Source organism: Eulemur rufifrons, chromosome 19 (genome assembly GCF_041146395.1).
Source record: "Eulemur rufifrons isolate Redbay chromosome 19, OSU_ERuf_1, whole genome shotgun sequence".
NCBI classification, from domain to species: Eukaryota; Metazoa; Chordata; class Mammalia; order Primates; family Lemuridae; genus Eulemur; species Eulemur rufifrons.
This window is the reverse complement of record NC_091001.1, coordinates 65,858,377-65,876,822: the sequence shown is the minus strand read 5'-3', so window position 1 is coordinate 65,876,822 and position 18,446 is coordinate 65,858,377. Positions and strand designations below refer to the sequence as shown.

General features: G+C 34.5%; 1 protein-coding gene across 4 annotated transcripts in view; it reads right to left on the bottom strand.

Annotated features, from left to right (window-relative positions):
* Positions 1-18,446, bottom strand: part of VPS54 (VPS54 subunit of GARP complex) — a 102,062-nt gene that overhangs the window by 1,498 nt on the left and 82,118 nt on the right. For all 4 annotated transcript variants that reach the window (XM_069494556.1, XM_069494558.1, XM_069494555.1 and 1 more), the window contains 6 exons: positions 17,397-17,502; positions 16,427-16,514; positions 15,741-15,862; positions 15,547-15,627; positions 8,436-8,543; positions 6,406-6,500 (listed from right to left, as the gene is read on the bottom strand). In XM_069494556.1, the coding sequence (XP_069350657.1) occupies positions 6,406-6,500; positions 8,436-8,543; positions 15,547-15,627; positions 15,741-15,862; positions 16,427-16,514; positions 17,397-17,502 (600 nt within the window). The remainder of the gene's footprint in view (positions 1-6,405; positions 6,501-8,435; positions 8,544-15,546; positions 15,628-15,740; positions 15,863-16,426; positions 16,515-17,396; positions 17,503-18,446) is intronic.

The following is an 18,446-nucleotide window of genomic DNA, read 5'->3' as shown; positions in this document are numbered from 1 at the left end:
CCTAGGGACCAAATGTCAACATATTTCTCTTAGCAGGATTCTTGCTATCATATAGTTGGGCCATTTAATACTCTATATTTCAGTAAGTATTTGGAAAAGGAATAAACCAATGCATGTTGGAGTTAGTTTCATAATAAGTTCTTCCCAATAAAATCTGATTTATCTTAAAATACAGAGAAAATAACAGATTAAACTAAACTGTTTTTGATTGGTTGGTACTAGAGTATACAGGTGTATGACTAAAATAGTAAACTCAAGGGAAAGAAAGTCCAAGTTTCCTAAGTGCCATCTAAGGAGTAAAATGAAGGCTAGTATTCATGTGTGTAAGTACTACTGGATATAAAATTTGACACTGATAACAACACTGTCAAAAAAGAATTACACTTTTGAGTGCTGAGCTGTTACATTAATGCCTCTACCTGAAAGAATACTACCTTCAGACACTGAACTGTTAATATTTAAAAATAAATAGAAATTGTTTACCTTTTGACTCCCTAAAAAAAATGAAACATGGCTTTTTAAAAATGTCACATAAATGCTGATTTGCTGTTACTACTTTGTTCAACTGCAGTTTCACTTTTTTTTTAATGCAAGTATATTCTGAGGTCCAGAAAAAATTTTGAAAAGTGAAGAGTTGTTAGAGAATTTTTTTAAAAAAGTACATAGAACAGTTTACTACATGGATAGCAGATTTGTAATTGTGAAAGGGAAGAGCTAACTTTTAAAATTAATGTTTGCAGGACAAAATACCTCAGAGACAGGAAACCAAAGGACCTTTATGCACAATTATTTCTCAGTGTATCAATCAGGTTCTTAGGACAAATAGGTGATATGACTAATGGATTCATTTGAAAGAAAGAATATTTTGCACTTTATAAATGGACAATTAAAATGTAATTGTGAAGTAATGAGTTTCAATTTCTTAATAGCTTATTAAAATAGAGTAGGACTTTTTATTGTGAAATACGAATGAAGTACTACTCCACATAAAACACTGAGCTTTCAACTTGGTCTCAATGTAACACATTAATAGTCACATGTTGGCGTGGGGTACAGTTACTTAAGGTATCCTTGCCTTGCAAATAGTATACAATAAATGGTAGAATAAATGAAGCACCTTCTAATGTTATAGAGAAGTACAGTCTGAAATTCAAATAAATGTTGAATGATATAGTTTTATTCAACTGAGTTAATATTCTAACAATGAGTTAATATTCTAACAATCAACAGTATTCTAAGGTTAGAAATAAGAAAATGTAAAGTGCATGGCTTGGTACCTGGCACAGAGCACACAGGTATCCTCACTAGGAAAAAGAGGCTGTTACCTCACCTGTCCAATCCCTGAAGCACCTTCTCTACTGAAGCTGAAGTGAACCACAAGGAAAGCATCACTTTAGAAATCACTGAGCTGGGTACATCTAAAATAAGAAATGTTACCTATTCCAACCTTTCTTAAGTCTGGCCATAGTGACGATTTAACTGAATGAATTGCTAGGAAAACAGTGTCTCTCTAAACCACTCACAATCCAGATTATTTAGGAGGAAATAAGTTATCTAAAACTCATGATTCCAAATCTGTAATGCCTACCAGCCAATCTGTAAGGGCCTTCACAGCTATAGAAGAAAGCAGGTAATGAACAGCATTTAGATAGCACCTCATAGCTCTTAAAGTGCTTTCATTTATAATATTTCACTATTTCAATTAATCCCATAATAATCCTGGAAGTCATACATATATATAGTCCTACTCTATTTTGATAAGCTATTATTATCCCATTTTACAAATGGAAAAACTGAGACTTAAAGTGACTGAGACAAAATGGCTGCTCCTGTGGGGCCTGGAGTGGATGTGTGTGCGGGCAGGGCTCTCATTCGTGGTCTCAGCAGTTTCCAGTATTTACCCCTTTAGCTGGATGGATAGGTTTCAATTAAGGCAAGAAAGAGCAGGAAGCCAAATTTTGCTCAATTTTTACAAAATACCAAAGTGGACATTAGTCTGATTTATATCAGTTGGTTCAGTACGAAGGAAGAGTTGGATTAAGCGATTAGGAACCTCTGATTTCTAAGAGAGTCAGAATATATTTCTCCTGCTTTTAATTTAGTTTTACCAATAGACTACCTATGATCTAAATATTGTGTATCATTCCTAGGTGAATATAGTTTTTCAGATGTATGATCTCAATATGATTTAAACTTTATATAGTCTGTATTTCTCACAGGTATACAGAAATGTCAATGCTCCATGCATAAAAAATAGGTTCTGTTATATTTTGACAGATGTGGCCCATGAAGAAACAAATAGGAGACCTTAATAGTCTGTAAAAGAGAAGAGGAAATCCAGGTTAGCCTCATATTTTAATGAATGCATAACTTCTGGACTGCTATACTACATGGGGCAAAGGTGGTGTAAGCACTCTTAATGTTTGTACTACAGTCTAAATTATAAATACCATTGGACTCATATACTTAATGTTTCAACCTTTATCACATGGCAGAATTTTGTAAGGATCATTTTTTCATTTAAAACTCATTTAATTCAGGGTGTTTCAAAATCTATGAAAAGATTCTAAATTATCATGCTTCTTGTGATAATATGGTAAGTCACTGATAGTGAATGTAATGGCTCAAAAAAAAGAACAAAACCATCCTAAAGCAAAGTCCCCACATTAAAAATGAAACATAAAATAAAAATCTCCATTTTTAAATATTATCAATATCTATGCTTAATAAACACAACTATTTATACGGTATATAGGAAAGTATACAGAAAACATGTTTTATATCAAAGTTGAAAAATTTTGTTTGATATAAAAAAAGAAAAGCAGATATTTGCAACATATGGAACCAACAAAGGATTAGTTAGGAGAGCATATACAAAAATTCAAAATCTACAAAACCCCAAAAAAAAATCCAAGAGAAAAATGGGAAAGAACATGAATAAGAAAAGTTACAGATGAGAACACCTGAATGACCGATAAACTATGAAGAGATGGTAAACCCATTAGGAAAATGGAAACAAGACACCATTATCCCCCATCAGACTAGCAACAATTAAGAAATCTAATAGCAAATGTTGGTAAGATGTGGGAAACAGAAACTCTCACAAACTATTAGCGGGCGTGTAAACTTGGTACAGCCACTGGCAATACCTAGTAGAATGAAAATGTACATGTGCTCTGACTCACTTTTAAGTATGTGCACTAAAGAAACAGTTACACCATTAGACATGTATAAGAATCTTCACTATGGTATGGTGTAATGGAAAAAAGTAATGACTTAGAAATCTATCACTAGGGGAAATTGATAATTTAAATATAGTTGATTCATGTAATGGAATACTATTCTGCAGTCAAAAATGGACTATTTCCATATCCCAACATAGAGAAATCAGTAACAATGTCAAGTGGAAAAAAGCAAGCTGCATATGTGCAATATACCATATAAGTAAATTAAATTTACAAAACAGTACTACATATTTTTCATAGATATAGAGATAATAAATGAGAAGGACTAAAAGAGTATAGACCAAATTTACTGTAAATGCCTAAAGGATGGGAGAAAAAGGAATGGGACCGGAGATGGGGTGTCAAGGTATACTTCAGCTTCATTTGGAATGCATTTTTTAATGCCATTTTTTATTATGATAAACATTTCTTCGAGTGAAAGTGATAAATGTTAATAATAATCAATTCTGGGCGGGAGGCTGAGGCAGAAGGATTGCTTGAACCCAGGAGTTTGAGGTTGCTGTGAGCTAGGCCAACGTCATGGCACTCTAGCCCAGGCAACAGAGTGAGACTCTGTCTCAAAAAAAAAAAAAAAAAAAACAACAACAAAGAAAAAAACATTCTGGGTAGCAAGAATATAAATATTTTGTTATTCTCCATATGTCTCTGTATTTTAAAAATATCTTAAAATAGAAAAAAATCACATTAAAAAGAAAAAGTACAGGGCTGAGGAGAGAGAGATACAGGGAGTAACTAACTGCCTAACGGGTATGGGATTTTCTTTTGGGGTAGTGAAAATGTCATGGGAGTAGATAGAGGTGATGGTTGCACAACACTGGGAATGCACTAAGTGCCATCGAATGTTTAATTTTATGTTATGTGAATTTTATTTCAAAAAAAGGTACATTTTTAGAGTAATTTCAGGAACAAAAATTCCTTTTAAGCGGGTAGTTTGTTATGTCCTTGGTAGATTATAGAGGTTAATCTTCAGGGAATCCTGTTTTTCAAAGGATCATTCACATACATGAACTGACTTACACAGAATTAGATTTTGTAAGTATGTGCCAGTGGGGATCTCTAAGGTCGGACTAACTCTCAAACAGCTGTGTTAACAAAGAAAATAATGGCTAATGAGTTAGCTTGGATGCTTCAGAACTATTGGTTTGGGAAAAACTAACTGACCAACCCAGATTTAGCTATGGGAATAAAAGTAAAAGGGTATGAGTAGGGTAGGCCTTAAAAATATTATTAGCTTTTTTTTTTTTTTTCCCCAGAGTCTCGCTCTGTTGCCTGGGCTAGAGTGCCGTGGCGTCAGCCTAGCTCACAGCAACCTCAAACTCCTGGGCTCAAGTGATCCTCCTGCCTCAGCCTCAACCTCCTGGGCTTAAGCAATCCTTCTGCCTCAGCCTCTAGAGTAGCTGGGACTACAGGCATGGGCCACCATGCCAGCCTAATTTTTTTTTCTATATATATTTTTAGCTGTCCAGATCATTTCTTTCTATTTTTTAGTAGAGACGGGGTCTCGCTCTTGCTCAGGCTGGTCTCGAACTCCTGACCTCAAGCAATCCTCCTGCCTCAGCCTCTCTCCCAGAGTGCTAGGATTACAGGCGTGAGGCACTGTGCCCGGCTGCCTTTTTTTTTGTTGTTGTTTTTTGAACAGCCTCATCAGGGCACAGTAAACATGTATGAACAGTCTCTAAGTTCCTAATATGCTATTATTAATATCTTTTCAAGAGAAGAAAGTTCAATAACAGGTACCATATGCATGAACAACTTGTATCACTTGACATCAAGTGGGAAATAGAGTACCATCCCTGTGGTGTTCAAGTTGAAAATATCTGACTGTATTTTGGTGCGATATTATTAATGTTAATTTTCTTAGGAGGGGTTAAAGTATGGTATAAAAATGTCCTTGTTTTTAGAGATGCATGCCAAAGTATTTAGGGGTTAAATTTCACGATGACTGTAGCCTACTTTTTTGGATATTTGGCAAAAGAGAACTATGTGGGGTAGTGAGGAAAGGGAGAGAGAGCAGCAAGGAGAATGTGGCACAATTTTAACGATTGGTGAATCTAGGTGAGAGGTATTCAGTGTTCATTATATAGTCCTTTAACTTTTCTGTGGATTTAACATTTTTGAAAACAAATAATTCTTAAAGAGAAAAAGAATAATCAGGTAATAATCAAGGGACAGTATCATAGTTTTGCATAAAACTCCTAAATTTATCCTGGCTGATAGATTCAACACACTGAAGCTTCCAAATAGTTTTGTGCAAAACCAATTCAGTGTTACTATTTTTTTTTAAATGTCAGGGCCAACTTCTGACCCTAACACATGTTTTTATGTGTACCTACAAGTTTGAAGTTTAAGCCTGAAATTCCTTTAAAAGAGAATAAAATTTTATTCCTAAAAATCCATGAGATAGCTAATACACTAAGGAAATCATATTAAGATGTAACTAAATGATCAGTACTTTACATTTTGTAAAATCTTTTCCCCCATCTTTATCTACTTACTCCTCACAAAAATCCTATAAGGAAACTTTTAACATCATCCCTATTTTTAAATCTAAAAAAATTAAGGCTCAGAGAGCGTAAGTGATTTGCCCAAAGTTACACAGCTAGTAAATGACAGAATGAGACCTTAACCCAAGTTTTCTGATTCTAAATCCTATGTTTTCTCTTTTATGTACTACACTATTACAACAGTAATATACATAATTTGTTCAACAGCTTACAGTAAAATATATACATATGCACACTTATTATTTTTCATAACCCTGTGAAGGAATTAAGACAGATTTTATCCCTGTCATTTTATAAATGAGGCACAGAGGTTAAATGACTTTCACATAGTCACACAGCTACTAAGCAGGATTTTGAATCCTGTTTGGATAGGGGAAGACTACTGAAGTATCTAACAAGTGTTACTAATCCACACTGCCTCAAAACAGATATAGAAGGTCAAGTAAATAATTGACAATTTATAAACCACTTTAAGATAGATAGATAGACAAACAGACATCATTTCTGTGGGGCATGGGGGAAGCCAAAAGTTGCTTATTTTACAATTTTAGTCCCCAGCATGATTACAGCAGAAAAGGATAGTGTAAGGAATAAAAATCAATCATTAAAACAATATGATATGGGAGTATGTGGTAAAAATATGTTTAAAAACATACCCATTTTGAGGTCCTCCATCATTTATCACATTTAAGTGAGATAACTGCTTTTTCAAGTGGAGTTTGTAACTTGCATTAATTCTTAAAAATAACATCTGGAAAAGAAATAAAACTAAGTTTCTTAAAGTTCTACTGAAATAGAAGGTGTAAGTATCTCTCAGTTATCAATATTATTTGGAGAAAGTATTAAAAAACCAAAACCTTTGCTTTATCATATACTTTTAAAATGCTCCTCTGAAAGTATTTAATTGCTATTTCACTATGATTTTTCTCTGTAGTTGGATAAAAGCTCTTTTTCCCTTCTTAGCAGTACTTCTAGCAACAAACTGCCTTTCTGCACCTTGGAAGAATTCCTGTCAAATTTTGTAAGTGGGATCAACTGTGAGAGGTAAAAAGAATAAAAAGCAGTGGAGAATTTTGCAATATATTTAACTTGGAACTTGATACAGAAAAATAAAGTCACAAAGACAGAGACAAAGATACCTTATACTTTTAAACTAGTTAAATCACTTCAAAATATTTTACTGTTCCTGCATGCAGATTTTTAATACAATGGCCCAATATTTCTTTGGGAAATATCTGACCTAAAATTATATACAATTAATCTATGGAAATGATTTTGTGAAATAACATGTATTTTCTATAGGAAAAATATGAAAGTTTAGTGGAATTACTGGTATTCAAGTGGCAATATGGACGTAAAACCTAAAACATTTGTCTAGCTTTGACAAGAATATCCTTTAAATTATCATGGGGATAAAAACACATAAAGTACCTGTATGCCCAGCTCCCTGACCTGGCTAAGTCAGTCTTACTTTAGAATTAGAACGCAGATGGCAAATCCAGAAGGTCAAAATGTCACAGATGGAGGCTCTTATATGTAAATGAAAAGGATGGCTTGGCTAGGAAGAAATCAGAAGGAAAAAAGAGACCCTAATGGGTACTCCATATCTTATGGCTCCCCCTCAGTCCTCAGTGAGCCACAAAGGAGCTGGATGATGTTTAATCATGAGGGTGGTATGATTAACGAAAACCTAGGCAAGCATGAAGGAAAATGGTAATAGCTAGTATGGGATAAAAGTCTGAGGTGGCATGGGAAAGGAGACCAGCAGGAGCAGGAGTAGACAAGAGACACTAAGAAAGCTACCCTCTGCTCCCAAATACCATTTCCAAGCACTCAACCAATTAAGGGACAAATCAAAATAACAAACTTGTCTGAATAGCAAAAATCCCAGTGAAAGTTAAGTTCATTACTCAAGCAGCAACTAGGCTTATATTGTAACATTGTATCATTCTACAACTAGGCTCACCCGTTATAGAGGGAGTATGCTAAGGTGGGTAAAGACTGGAAAAAAGGGAGTACTAAAACCTTCAAAATTCCAAGCAAGAAAAACAAGGGGTATAAGGGGCAGGGATGTCACTGAAGAGAACTCTGTGGTAATACTTTTATAGGCGAATACAGTAGGGGTAGAGGGTGGATACTACATAGGTGAGAGGTGCCAAAGACTCTCCCCCATTTTGCTCTTTTTCCTGGTTTGTACTTAACTACAGATCACTTACGCTGATCTAACAAATATTAGTGATAAAGCAGATTGACTGAGTTAGTTATGTGTGTTAATCTTATTAACTCCATCACTAACTCCTCCCGTATCCAATTTGGGTTATGATCACAGTGAGTAACATATTTTGATACTCACTGACAAATGCCAATTCTGATTTTCAAACTAATAACGTAATGAATGATGTAAGTAAACTCTGAGACCTATCATAATGGACAAATGGAATATCTGCTTTTTAGAATTGCTTACCATATAGTAAAGTTATAGCTTTGGCTTGTCAGAGCAAAGGCACTTTGAAATTAGAAATTTTTATCCATATTCCACTAGTGAAAATAACAACCTAAAAAAATGATAGTCAATATTGGAACATGAACTAAGCTCAAATGTGCCATAAATATGTTAGAACACCTCAATTCTGCATGGATATTACATGTTATACATACAGAAGTAGTTTTAGGACTTAGTACTCACTTGTGTTTGTTCTTCTGGAAGGAGATCAAATATAGCTTCATGCATTTTTGCCATTTGTTTACAAATATTCCTGAAACAGGCAGAAGGAACGGGAGCTTTCACCTCATACTGGTAGGAAAAAATAATGAGAATTATGTTCATGTCCTCTGGATTACATATTGTATCCACTGTTCCCAGAGACATGTTTTCTGTCCCTCCACATGTCCAACTTAAGCTTACATTTCACCTGTGATCTGTGCTACTCATACAAAGCTTGGGAACCTTTCATTACACATCCTAATCTACTTTGAGGGAGCTAAAATAGCTTAGTGGCTAAGAACATAGGCTGGTTTCAATCTTAAAACAGACTTCCTTGATTCAAATCCCAGCTTCTCCAATTCTTATCTATGTGGGCAAGTTACTTAATTTCTCTATCTCAAAAGGGCTGCTATGAAGATTAAAACAGATGACTCATAGGAACACAAAATAGTCCTTGATACAAAGTACTCAAAAATGTCAGGTACTAATCTGGCTCAATATACAATGATGAATCATTAAAGTGGCCCTTTAAATTAACAGATTATTTTTCAAACATGATTTTAAGAATGTATCAACATGATCCTATCTGAAATCAATAGAAATCTGGTAGAATTAAAATGTTCTTTTTATTTTGTAGGTGGGTCAATATAGTGATATTTACACCTAACACTAAGGTAAAGGAAGACTTTTTCTATAATGTTCTATGATGAAAATTTAAACTTAAATTCATTTTACTATTCTTACATATGGAACAATGTATTAGTATGATTTGAATAATCATCTTTCAGCTTACATCTTAGAATTCACAGAGCTTAAATTAGGTACCATTTTATTTATAAGATAAATTTGGGCTAAACAACTATGTTTTAAATGTACTACTCTTATATAGTTTATTAAAATGTGATGAGTTCCAATATACTGCTGTAGAAGAACCATGTATAAGTCACCATGTGACTAGATTAAATAAAGCAAAAACAAATTTGTGACCACCCCAGGGTTTGTCTCTCTTCAGCCCAGAAATATATCAAACACCCCCCTTATCTTTTTTATTAATAACAGCTTTGAGATATAATTCACATACCAAAAAATTCATTCTTTTAAAGTATACAATTCACTGGTTTAAATAAATTCATAGTTAATACAACAATCACCACTAATTTATAAACATTTCATCACCCCAGAAAGCAAGCCAAAACCCATTAGAAGTTATCTGCATTTTTTCCTTTCCCCAGCCCCTGGCAACCACTAATCTACTTCCTGTTTCTATGGATTTGCTTATTCTGGACATTTCACATAAATGGAATCACACAATATGTGACTCTCTATGACTGGCTTCTTTCACTTAGGCATAATGCTTTCAAGGTTCATTCATCAGGTGTCAGGCAGGTGGGAGGAGGAAAAGATGGGTAAATTCACACCTAGTGGGTGCAATGAGCACTATCTGGTAGACGGGTGTGCTTGTAGCTCTGACTCTGGTGGTGCAAAGGCAATATATGTAACCAAAGTGTTTGTACCCCCATAATATTCTGAAATATATATCAAAAAAGCTTCTGCACAGCTAAGGAAATAATAAAGAAAGCAAATAGACAACCTATAGAATGGGAGAAAATATTTGCAAGCTATACATCTGATAAAGGGCTAATAATGACAATCTACAAAGAACTCAAGCAAATCATCAAGGAAAAACAAACAATCCCATTAAAAAGTGGGCAAAAGACATGAACACAAGCTTTTCAAAAGAAGATAGATAAATGGCCAATAAACATATGAAAAAATGCTCAACATCACTAATCATCAAGGTAATGCAAATTAAAACCACAATGAAATATTACCGTACCTCAGTAAGAATAGCTTTTTATTAAAAAGTCCAAATAAAATAGATGTTGGCATGGATGCAGAGAGAAAGAAATGCTTATACACACTGTTGGGTGGGACTGCAAATTAATATAACCTCTATGGAAAACAGTATGGAGATTCCTCAAAGAACTAAAAGTAGACCTACCACTTGATATAGCAATCCCACTACTGGGTATTTACCCAAAGGAAAAGCAGGCATTTTATCAAAAAGATACCTGCACTTGAATGTTTACTGCAGCATAATTCACAACTGCAAAGATGTGGAATCGACCCAAGTGCCTATCAATTCATGAGAGAATTAAAACATGTGGTGTATGTATACTGTAAGCTACTACTCAGCCATGAAGAAGGAAGAATTAAGGCCTTTTGCAACAATTTGGATGGAACTGAAGGCTATCATCCCAAATGAAATATCTAAAGAATGGAAAAACAAGCACATGTACTCGCTATTAAACTGAAACTAACCGATGAGCCCACATGTGCACAGAGGAAAGTAAAACTTAGTGGAAATCAAGCAGGGGGGAAGGGGAGGAGGGGATGGGCAAAAACCTACCTAAGGGTGATGGGCACACTTGTAACCCTGACTCAAGCATAACAAAATTAATACATGTAACCAAAAATATCTGTACCCCCATTATATTTTGAAGAAAAAAAAATTTTCAGGACACAGCTAAAGCAGTTCATAAAGGGAAATTCAAAGTATATATATTAAAAAAGAAAGGTCTCAAATCAATAATCTGGGCTTCCATCTTAAGAAATTAGACAAAGAAGAGCAAACTCAATCCAAAGCAATTCAAAGAAAATTAATACAGACAGAAGTAGGGGGAAAAAAATAAAAAACAGAAAAATAGGGGGAACTAGCAGTAAAACCAGAAGCTGGTTCTTTGAGAGATCAAAACATGTGATAAACTTCTAGCCGGGGGTAGGGAGGTAAGACAGCATAAATTAACAATATTACCAATATCATGAATAAAAGAGCAGATAATACTATAGATCTTCATGGTTATTAAGAGGATAATAAAGGAATATTATGTACAAGTTAATAAATATAAATTTAATAACAGATGAAATATATAAATTCATTCAAAGCAACTTCCAAAATATACTCAAGAAGAATTAGATTACCCACATAGTCCTATAAAAATTTTAAAAAATTGAACTTACAGTTAAAAACTTGCCTGTAAAGCAAGCACAAAGACTAGATTGCCTTACTGGTAAATTCTACCAAACATTTAGGGAAAAAACAATACCAATTCCCCATAGATTCTTCCAGAAATAGAAGAGGAGAAATACTTCAACTCATTTCATGCACCCAGCATTATACCCTGATACCAAAATCAAATAGGCACTTAAAAACAAAACAAAAATCTGACGGATGTGGTGGCTCACACCTGTGATCCTAGCACTCTGGGAGGCCAAGACAGGAGGATTACTTGAGGTGATGAGTTTGGGATCAGCCTGAGCAAGAGCAAGGCCCCGTCTCCACAAAAAATAGAAAACTTAGCCGGGCATCATGGCACGTGCCTGTAGTGAGTTTGAGCCCAGGAGTTTGAGGTTGCAATGAGCTATGATGACACTACTATATTCTAGCCAGGGCAACAGAGTAAGACTCTGTCTCAAAAAAAAAAAAAAAAAGAAAGAAAAAGAAAAAAGAAAAAGAAAAAAACCCTACAGACCAATTTCCTTCATAATGCCCTGAGAACAAAGAAATCCTTAAGTGGGTTTATCTCAGGAATGTAAGGTTGGTTTGACATTTAAAAATCAATCAAGGCAATCACCATATCAGACCAAAAAAGAAAGACTATATGATCACTTCAACAGATATACAAAAAGTATTTGACGAAATTCAACATGGGTTCATGACACAAACCTCTCAGCAAACTATAAACAGAAGGGAAACTTCTTCAACCTGATAGAGCCATCTCCAAAAACCTATGGCTAACATCATATTCAATGTCTAAAGACTAAATAAACACTTTAACCCAAAACTGGAGAAACCAAGATGTCTGCTTTACCACTTCTATTCAACACTATACTTAAGGTCCTAACCAGTGTCATTAGGCAAGGAAAAAAAATAAAAGGCATAATAAAAATTCTATTTGTAGACAACATGATTATACATGTAGAAAATCCTAAAGAATCTTTAAAAATGGCATTACCTTAATAAACCTGATGTACATTACTTAGCTTTCTACTGGTAGTCATAGCATGGCCACTATCTTTCTACCGTATCTCCCACTCCTGTTTACCTACCCTAATGTATTAGCCAAATGGGAACTATCACCTTTCTCATTAATAACAACAATGGTAAAAGCATTAGCAGTCAATATTTACTAGAACTTGCTATAGTCAAACATACATTATCTCATCAATCCTAAATACAACTTTTATGATATAGACTCTACTACTGTCCCCATTTAGAGATAGAAACTGAGGCTTAAGGAGATTAATAATTTGCCCAAGGTCCTTCAATGGCTTATATGTAACAAACAAGGGATTTGCATTTAGGTCTACCTGACTCTAAAACCCTGACACTGGATTACCTTCTTGTGATTTCTACCAGCATGTTTGCTCATGCTGTTATCTCAGAGGTCTCTTTACCTCAACTTCATTTGCCCTAATCTTATATATCTTTAAAAGCAAAACTCATATGCAAGCCTCATCTATAAAGTTTTTCCAAATTTTTCTCTCCAGCTGGTAACCATCTCTTCTAAAGCATTAAAAGCTCTAATGCACTAAATCAGTTCCTTATTCACCTACTTTATATATTCTATCTCCTGTTGTAGTTATTGATCTACTTCCCCTATTTGAGGATAAGTTCCAAGGCTTATTTACCCTTGTGTATCCCTCTGTTTGTTGCCTAACACAATGGTTTGCACATAACTTAATGAATGAATGAATAAACGAATGGTAGCTGGGACATTAGTCTAGCTATTAGCACAATTAGATATTAATGTTTCATTGTACCCAACCAATGGTTCTCTTATTAGCTTCTTAGAATGAGCTGTTATTATATTACTGTGTCATCCTTCTTTCCTAAATTAAATTTTCAGATAAGAAAATGAAAAGCTAAAAACTGAAAGGCAAATGCAAACTAAACACTGTTTGCTATTTTGGCTTGGATTACAAACAGGGTCAAACTCCTGGGCAACACATGAAAGCAAATAGAACAGGGAGTGGTAAAGAGAGACTGGAATGTGACATGGCAGGGTAACAGGAAAAGTCATCAATAGGGAAGACAGTAGAGAGAACACTAATATTATAAAGCTTGGCCATGTTCTTCAACAAGTCAATAATACCTTTAAAAAAAAAAATGGAGAGGAGGGTTTGCTAGTTTATAAAAGACTTAAGAGACATAATAACTAAATATAATATGTGGACCATGTAGAAGCCTTTGTCCAAACAAATTACTGTAAAAAGACACTGAGACAATGAGTAAGTTTCAAACAGAACAATAGATATTAGATGATGACATTAAGGAATTTTTGTTAATTTTATTACATGTGATAATGGTAACATGGTTATGTAAGACTGTGTTCTTAATTTTTAAAAATGCATACTTAAGTATTTAGAGAAGAAACACCATAATACCTCAAATTTATTATATAATATTTTAGCAAAAAAAAAGCAAGTTGTAAATATCTGTTAAGTATAGGTGAAGAATATACGGAAATCTCATTAAAGAATTCTCTTTCCTTACAGAAAAAAGAGAGTTTCTCAAAGTGTGATCTGGTGACTCCTGGGAGTCAAGAGACCTTTTCTTTTTTTTTTTTTTTTGAGACAGAGTCTCACCCTGTTGCCCAGGCTAGAGTGAGTGCCGTGGCGTCAGCCTAGCTCACAGCAACCTCAAACTCCTGAGCTCAAGCGATCCTCCTGTCTCAGCCTCCCGAGTAGCTGGGACTACAGGCATGCGCCACCATGCCCGGCTAATTTTTTCTATATATATTTTTAGCTGTCCATATAATTTCTTTCTATTTTTAGTAGAGGTGGGGTCTCGCTCTTGCTCAGGCTGGTCTCGAACTCCTGAGCTCAAACGATCCGCCCACCTCGGCCTCCCAGAGTGCTAGGATTACAGGCGTGAGCCACCGCGCCCGGCCAGGAGACCTTTTCAAGGAATCCAGAAAATAAAAACCATTTTCATAATAATACTAAGATGTTATTTATCTTTTTTACTCTCATTCCCTCGTGATTGAACAGTGGGAATTTTCAGGTGATTTGTGATGATGTCACCATTCTGAAGGCTAATTGAATGTGTGTTTGTATATTCTTATGTTTTAAAAATTCTTAGTTTTAATTTCTAATATGGTACTCACTAAGAAGTATAAATTACATGAACAAAAGCTCTTTGGGGTCCTCAATTATTTTTAAGAATGCAAATGGTCCTATGACTGAAACTTGAGAACTATAAAACAAATGCAATATTATTTTCTAAGCACTCCCTTCTCACTGTCATCCTCAAAGGTTTAGGCATGTGTCTATGTGAGTGAATGGGCACCACTTTATCTTGTCCTTTTGATTCTTATATGCCTGGTCTTCCTGACATTTCTGAATCTGAAAGATACAAGTAGGAGTAAAAGCAAATCAAAGCTCCTTGCTTAGTAAGGTTACTCCAAATATGATCTTGGGCAAAAGGTATACACTGAATAAACCTTCAAACTTTCAAGTTAGGAAATTTCTGCTTTCTCCCTAAGACATGGACTGAAGAACTTAGGGAAAGGAAAAGAGTGAGGGATAGGGTAAAAATGATTGAGGCTGATTAAATGACAGTTTTCTGAAGATACCCTCCCAGTATCACTCAGAATTATTTGGGGAACACTGCTTCATTTAATGACATATTGGTAATGAAAAGAACATAAGAAATGAATACTGAAAGTGATTAACATAAGAATACTTCTGTGTAGGATTCCTACCATCCTTAGAATCATCTCCTCTACTCCCCCTAACCCCTTAAAAAATGATTATCAACTATGTGGGAAATCTAAAAATTTTATTGAGTTGTTTTCTAAACTCCGAAGAATTTCAATTGTTAGACAACTGTGGGTTAGATCACTATGGGTGGCCTTGACCACAGCAGATATTCACATTTTCCTGAAAAAAATTCAAAATTTTTACCACTTGGTAAATATCCTCTGAAAATTTAGATTCTCTTATCACATCTTACTTATAAAGAATTCTCTATAAAATGGAAAGTTATAATGCCTTTAAGCAAAGCCTAATAATTTCTATAAATCATTACCTTAGATAACAGCTTGTCAAATAAGCTATCCATTATCGCTACAAGCTTAGCTGATATTTCAGCTATGTGGTCATGGTAGTCCTGTAATGAGAAATAATATTGTATTTTAAAGTCCCTGGGATACATCTAAAAAATACTTAACAATTGAGGAACTAAACTTATGAAACTCCAATAGAAAACATATGAAAAAGTACCTTAGTGATATGATCAAAATGCCTAAGCATGCTATATTGCTTAGGTGGTAGTCGAGCTTCAAAATGAGCCCGGATCACGGGAATGTAGTGCACAATTAACTGCAAACAGCGCGATGACAGAGCTAAACACCCAGGAAGTGGATATATAATGAAGAAACAAAAAAAGATATTAGTTGATTTCAATTACAAATAAAATTAAGTAAAAAATGTCAATTTTGTACAGATTCAGTTTATTTCATAAATGAAGAACACGGTGGCAGAAGGCAACACATTTCATTTTGCATAAAAAACATAATTTGGTACTGAATAATGTAATGACCATGCTGCTTTCACAATGGACTCAAGTTGTGAGCATTACCAATATGAAGACAATAATGGGACAACTGATCCTCTTCTGACATTCAGGTACCTTTGACCCCAAAGTACTTCATATACATTACATCTTAACATTTTCTAGAGTGGTACAGCTTCCAAATAACTTATGCTAGTTGGAGTGGAAATTCCTCAAACCATTTTCCCCAAGGTTAGTTTTTCTATTATGATAATACATAAAAGAGTAAAGTGGCATTTGCCACTTTTAGAGCCTTGATTAGAACCATGAAAACATCAGATATAATGAAAACACAATGAGTACAGTGACCTTATTGTAACACCTCAGCATGTGAATTAAATGCAAGAATCCATACCCAAATTTTTTGTAGTTATTGTTTTTAGTCCAACAACTTGCAGTGCACCAGCTCCAAGAACTAATTGGCAACTTCTTGAATTGAAGTACTAACAAAGGAAGGAGAAAAAAACCCAAACAATTCGTTAAAAACTATTCTTTATATGCTAGCAATGTGCTTTTTAAAAATACATTCCTCTTTTCTCTCAAGGACCAAATAAATTTTCTAGTAGAAGCAATTAGGATCTACTTATATACTGACAAAAAAGGGGGGGAGGGGAATTCTAAATGATAATATTTACTGTCTGATAGGAAAAAAGTTGAGAAATTCTAAAAATCTATTTTAAGAAATTAATCTTTAACTTGTATTCACAAAACTAGTTCAGTTTCAGTCGTTCTTATTGGAAAGTCCTGTTTTCAAGAGTTTCAAAAATCTTTCTTGACTAAAACATGACAACTCAAGTTCAGAACAGAATTAACTCATAGATTTGAGGTTTGAAAAAATTAAAGGCTTTCCTCTAAACTAGCAGTTTAAAATATCTCTTAATATAAAATGGCTGAATAAAATTATCACCACATTTTCATTTTATATCAATGGTTCTGAAAGAATGATGCAAGAAAAATCTCTAACCTTAATGAGATGAATTTTGTAAAGTTCAGTGAATTCCTTCCATGCACATTTGAAACCAGTCCAGGTTTTTTGACCTAAGTGGCCTCAGTCATGTTCAGCACCTAACGAACAAATCATCTCCTGTCTCCAATGTCATTAACAACTCTATGGGTGTAATGAGGAATCACTAAATGTGGAGTGAGAAGGAAGCAGGCAGCTTTTTTCCAGTAACATGTTGTGATTCAACCACAATCAAATGTTATAAAACTAATGTCTTAAAGATAACTTGACCTTGAAATGTCTTAGAGTTGAAAGATTAGTCACACCTTAATCAATTAATTCTTCCAACTATTTCTCTACACTGGGGTAAAGTCATACAAACCTTCAATAAATCTGACAGACGAGTAAGCATGTCAGTAGTAACGGATGGGATGTTATCCACACACTGGCAATATTCAAGGATAATTCTTATTAACAGCAATACAGTTCTATAAGAAAAGAAAGATAGTAGGCAATCGACACAAGAAAATCAAACTCATTTGGCATATATTAGTAAAAATCAAATTACCAGTACAATGGATCTCTGAGGATATAATGATCTCAGTAATTGTTAAATTATGTGTTTCATTCACAAGTGCAGTGGGTTCTGGATTAGAATGAGGCAAGAGAGGTGCTTAGGGTGGAAAATTTAAGGAGGCATTTACTGAGAGTTGCAGGGTCAGCACTTGAATGACACTGAGAATGAGTAGCTCCTTAAATTTTGTGCTATAGGCATAGCAGCCTCTGTATGGCATTCTCATTAAGGAATTCTCTTCAGTAAGGCAGGTATTTCATTCCTTGGCCATTCAGAAACACTGACAAAAAGCCTACCCAGTGTTTCTGTTTACCTATATAGTAGGTCCTCAATCATAACTATTAATGAAGGGAACCTAGTCCAGATTTTCTTAGTGAGATGAGAAAGAAGCTAAAATGGCTTCCAAAGACAACATATCTCCTAAGAATTTTATTGTAGGTCACAAAAGATTCTCTAAAGATGACAAAAGTTATTAGCTCAATAGCAAGACATGTCACAAGTTGAAAAGACACACTACTGAGAGGTTAAATAAGATTGAAATTAAGGGGAAAAGATCTATTCACTAAGTTCAATGAGAGGCTCAGAAATAACAGACCTATATAAAACAATGGTTTATATAATAAAAGTCTGAAGGATATCAGGAACTAGTGATTCAAGAAAGACGGTGTCTAGCCTTTAGAACAATTTGTCAGACCATATATTACTCTGTATGCATACTTCTAAAGTCTGCTTTACTGGGCATGAGTCCATTGCTTATCTTTTGTAATTTTCTCTCAGAAGTTATAATAGTTCCCCTTTAGCCAAGGAGTTTGGTTTTTTGACAACAGACTCTTTGACTAAAAAGCTAGAAAGCAAGAT